Source organism: Gavialis gangeticus, unplaced genomic scaffold, assembly GCF_001723915.1.
Source record: "Gavialis gangeticus isolate Ggan-Ray unplaced genomic scaffold, GavGan_comp1, whole genome shotgun sequence".
In the NCBI taxonomy this organism is placed as follows: domain Eukaryota; kingdom Metazoa; phylum Chordata; order Crocodylia; family Gavialidae; genus Gavialis; species Gavialis gangeticus.
The window spans coordinates 22,257,852-22,262,473 of record NW_017729034.1 but is presented as its reverse complement, the minus strand read 5'-3'; the positions used below and the strand labels follow the sequence as shown (position 1 = coordinate 22,262,473).

Genomic DNA, 4,622 nt, shown 5'->3' with positions numbered 1-4,622 from the left:
GAAAAGTAAGAGCTGGCATTTTCCAAGGGGTGCCTTGACTCTAAGAAGGTTGAGAACCACTGGGATAAAGCAATGTAATCCTAGCAGGGATCCTTCTTCAGTGCTCCAAATGGAGGTGGGAAATGTTTAAAGATCTGTCTACAGGGAAAGTACCTCCTGATTTGGCAACCAAGTTGTATTAAAGCAAAAATCAACATGGGTGAACATTTGATCCTGCCTATCTCCAAAGATCATCTTTAATTAATTTTCCCTTTATAATGAACCCAAACAAAACAAAATCCTGTTTCCCACGTGGAAGGTGGAGTGGGGCATTTCTTTTCTGCCCTGCTTCAGGGATTTGTTGGGGGAAAGACAGCTTTAAATTTCTGCCAGAGTCCTGCCAGGGAAATCTGCAGGAGCAATGTGCTGACTCATGCATTCCCATTTAGCCAAGCCCTCTCACATTGTGAGCCTTCTGGCACTTCTGGGATTGTGCCATTCCCCAGGGACCCTGGTATGGAAAGGAGGGCTATGGATACTTTACACCACTGCAACATTCTGTCCCTACCCCAAAGATGTGGCAGCAGGGGTCCTCCCCCCAGGTTTGTGCCAGTAGACTAAATCAAGGTAGATTGTCTTTTGGTGAAGTTAAACAATTGAACTTGGTTGTCTGCTAAGTAAGTGTGCATGAGTCTGTGGATGCAGGTCATAAATCAAGAGTGGGCTTCCATTACCACATACCAGCTCCCGGAGGGGGGCAGTCCAATGTTTCCCTTGTCTGCCATTCATTTCCCAAACATGAATGCTCCTTACTCCTCACCGCGAAACTGTGTTCTATCTGTGCTGCTCCCCCTTTCCTATGTACACCTAGGAGTGTTGAGGCAAAAACCAGGGATAATGAGGCCTTGTTAGCATTAAAAGATCTGTCTGAGGGCTAGATCTTGGGCTGCTGTGAAGCAATTCCAGTCACTGCCCCAGAGTTCTGTTATGTCCACTGAGGATCGGACCCATTTTATTTAAAACTAGTGGCTGTCTTCATAGCTCTGCCCTGCTTCCCAGTCTGAGTCCATGTATGGAGAGCCTGTGCTATGATTGCTAAGAGTGTATTGTTTTTCTGTTCTGCTTTGCTCAGCCCTATTCTGTTCCCTGAAGCAGCTCAGCAAGCTGCAGGCAGAGGGCCAAATAAGATGGTTTTCTTTGATGCACATAAAAGGCCAGATTGTGTCTGCTCATTCGTGTGGGCATGCAGGGATGGGGAGGGCACAAAAGAGTCTTCCCCCACCCTTGTGCTGTCTGCCCCTCCTGCTGAGTGCAAGGGCCAAATGTGTTCCTGACCCTCATGGTTGCATGGATATGCAAAGGGTTGCTGCTTACTAGGGAAATATACCAGTTGAAGTCCTGCCCCTTCCCCCTACCAGACCACTGCTTTGGCCAGTGACACAGGAGAGTACAGGCCATGCCCTAATGGTTGGTCCAGTGTGTGTACACTCCCTACATGCTGAGGGACTCTCCTGCAGCATGGGCCAGACCTTGAGGATGCAGTCAAGGCCATGAGTTCACGGTTTAAAAATTGAGTGGCACATAGATTAAATGAATGCTGCTTGCTGCAGATCTTAACACAGCTAGGCCTTCTTCTTGACTTCATGCCAAACTCTTTCCTGGACACCCTGGTTCAGGAAACACCAGATTGTACTGAAACCTGAGAGAGCACAGACAAAGCCGTACAGAACCAAGCTCTGTAGATCCAAGGATGCCCATCAGGATGCTTGTTGCTTCCACTATGATTTAGCAAAAATAACATGCACTTGTAAGAATTCACTAACAGGCAGGCCAAAGAGTTAAGGCTCTTGTGTGACATTGACCTTTACCCAGCAGCAGAATTCCACGACAGTCAGCAACTCTTTGAATCCCATTGTTTTGCTTCTTCTCTCATGTACAGTTGTTTTTGCATATAATTTTTTGTCTTTCTCCTTGTTTCTGTTTTTGTCCTTCATCTCATGCAATTCTAGGCACATCTCCCTTCCATTTCTATTTTTATTTTTGTATATCAGACCACAGAGCTGGTAAAGTCTCCCCAGTAATTGTATTGAATTGTATGAATCTTGTTCCTAGAAGTAAATTTCCTTCCCTGTCTCAATTCCATTTTGGGGATTGTTACAATATTATGCCACCCTATCATGTCCCTTTCTTTTCTGTTCCCCTCAACAAATGAGGTCTGTAGATGCATTAGTAGATGTTAAAGAGAGGGAGACACCCACCCTATGCCAGTTTTATCCCTCTGTTTAAGAAACAACAGTGCAGCCATTACTTAGGTAAAACTCCTTACAAATTCTGTCTAGGTGAGTATTGCAGAGATTGGTCCTGTCTTCAGTGTTATGTGGCTTCTCTGATTGCCAGCCCCACTAATGTGGTATGTAAGTACTTTCCAGGAGTGCATTAAGCAAGGTGACTAACATCTGTCAGATGTTGGCTTCCTCTCTCTGAGTCTCCCCCAGGGAAGAATTGTGTGCAAAATAAAGTGGGATTTCTTTTAATGCCAATGGCAGTCTGTGCTTGGGATAGAGAAAACAGCTCAAGCTTTCACTTGGAGCTGAAGGGGATGGGTCCTTGTAATGTACCTTACTCTCTGGGGGAGGTGGTTCCATAGGAAGAACAACAGTTCTCCATGAATTTGGCCTGTGAGTTGCAAAATCACTGAAGAATCAGTCATGTGACCCACCATACTCCACAATCCCTTGCTGGAGCATAGCATGGTAGGAGACTGATAGAACACAAACATTGAGGTACCAAACATCTGGACTCGGTCTGGCTTTTGAATACTGTCTCAGTGGTCTGAATGGGGGGATGGAAGGTCTGGGCAGCTTCCACTGCTCCATACTCCTGCTAGGCATTCTCATTGATGCCCCTGGTGACCTCTCGCACATACACCATGATCCAGAAGGATCAACAGTTGCCTACTCTTGATAGAACGTTGTAACTGTACAAGTGACGTGGGTCTAGGAAGAAAAATTGTCTGCTTGCTTATCTGTGCCTCTTCCCTTCCTACAGCTGGAGCCAGTTGGTAGAAAACAGAGTTATAATAACTTTACTTACAACAGAATGAAACTCAAGTGTCCAAGTTTGGTAAGTAATTACCATGATATATATATTCTCACCCCTAGAGTCACCTTGGTTTTCTTTTTCTTTCCTGCTGGGAAATGTAATTTGAGCATGCTAAAAGACTGCATCATTGGCACAGACTGGTTTACAGAGCACACAGACGCTCTAATTTCTTGACAAAAATGGAAGTTTTCATAGACATCTACTTACTTGGATTTCACGCAAAAATTCAGTGCTGCCATTGTAAAAACTTACTTCAACCAGTTTTCTTTTGACTGCATGTTTCCATTTGATTATCTGCATTGACTGGCCTCAAAAGCATTGTCAAAACTGCTGTCATATGAAATGTAGGAAAAGAAAAGAACACGTGTGTGGGTCTGGGGAAAAAAACAATGCTTTTTAAATGTGTTGGGCTAGGGGAGTTTTTGGGAGGCCCCAAATGAAGAAATGGTCTACATTATTGTAAAGAAATAGGGACAGCCCTTCTTCAATAAGGGTGGTTGGCAAGTATGCAGAATACTGCTCCTAAGTGTGCTAAGGCCAGTAAAGTCTTCTGTCCTTCCTATACAGGAGAATCCCTTTCTTTATACATCAAGAAACAGTGGATTGCAAAGTACAGTTTCCAGCCCAGGGGAAATAGCAGTGCCTTACTGGGCGGTTATAGTGGCGGCGGCAGCTGGAGTCCTGGTTGGTTCCCTGCTTGTTTGGGCTGTATTGGTAAGAAGATCCAGAAAGCAGCAGAAGAGGAGACAGATTGCAACAGAAATGAAATCAACATTTCTATAAAACAGACTCTCTCAGAGAACTTGTATCTGCCTTTCCTGGAATTGGGGTGATGGGAAAGAGCTCTTTTTGATACTCAACTGTTTTATCATCTAAATGGACTGCCAGTGAATTTGAACTAGATCACCTTGACTGTACATGGAAGTAGAGCATGCGCTAACCTGGCAGTGTCTTCTGCATGTAGGCATGCCTAAAAAGGAATGAAATGTATATATCAAGGCTTCTTCCTTCTAGGTGTACTAATCATCTATGGGATGAAAATTACCCTACATATCAAGTCCTAACATGAAGTGAGAAAACTATTCATGCCTTATGCAGTACAGGTTCAACTGTTTTCTATGGCATGCTTATACAGAATAAAATGATATATCACAATTATGGAGTTTTAGCTATTCTCCAGTGAAGAGGTAAGTGACACAAAAAAGGAACAGGTATCCAGGTTGTAGCCATATTGGTCTAGAGGAAAAAGCAATTGGTGTTCGTAGTAGAGGTGATTATCTTTTATTAGACCAACAAGATTTTTGCAAAAAAAGGTCTTTAATTGCAAGCTTTCTGGCACAAACACCCTTCATCAGGTGTTGGAGAAAAGACTGTAAATGTTCTCCTGGGTAGAAATTAAAGTTCATATTTCATAGGATTTCACAGAGGAGTCAGTAGATGGAAAACTCCTCTGGGAACAGGACTTTATTTGTTGGATCCAAGCAAAAGCTGTAAGTTTTGAGATACTAAGTCTCAATTTAAAAAAAAAAAAAAAAAAAAAA

At 43.4% G+C, this 4,622-nt stretch overlaps 1 protein-coding gene across 1 annotated transcript in view; it reads left to right on the top strand.

The window, feature by feature from the left end:
* Positions 1 to 4,333, top strand: part of PLB1 (phospholipase B1) — a 127,749-nt gene extending 123,416 nt beyond the window's left edge. Inside the window, exons 50-51 of the mRNA XM_019526696.1 lie at positions 3,028 to 3,102; positions 3,649 to 4,333. Coding sequence (XP_019382241.1) covers positions 3,028 to 3,102; positions 3,649 to 3,864 — 291 coding nt within the window. The 3' untranslated portion in view covers positions 3,865 to 4,333. The remainder of the gene's footprint in view (positions 1 to 3,027; positions 3,103 to 3,648) is intronic.
* The last annotated feature ends 289 nt before the right edge of the window (positions 4,334 to 4,622 follow it).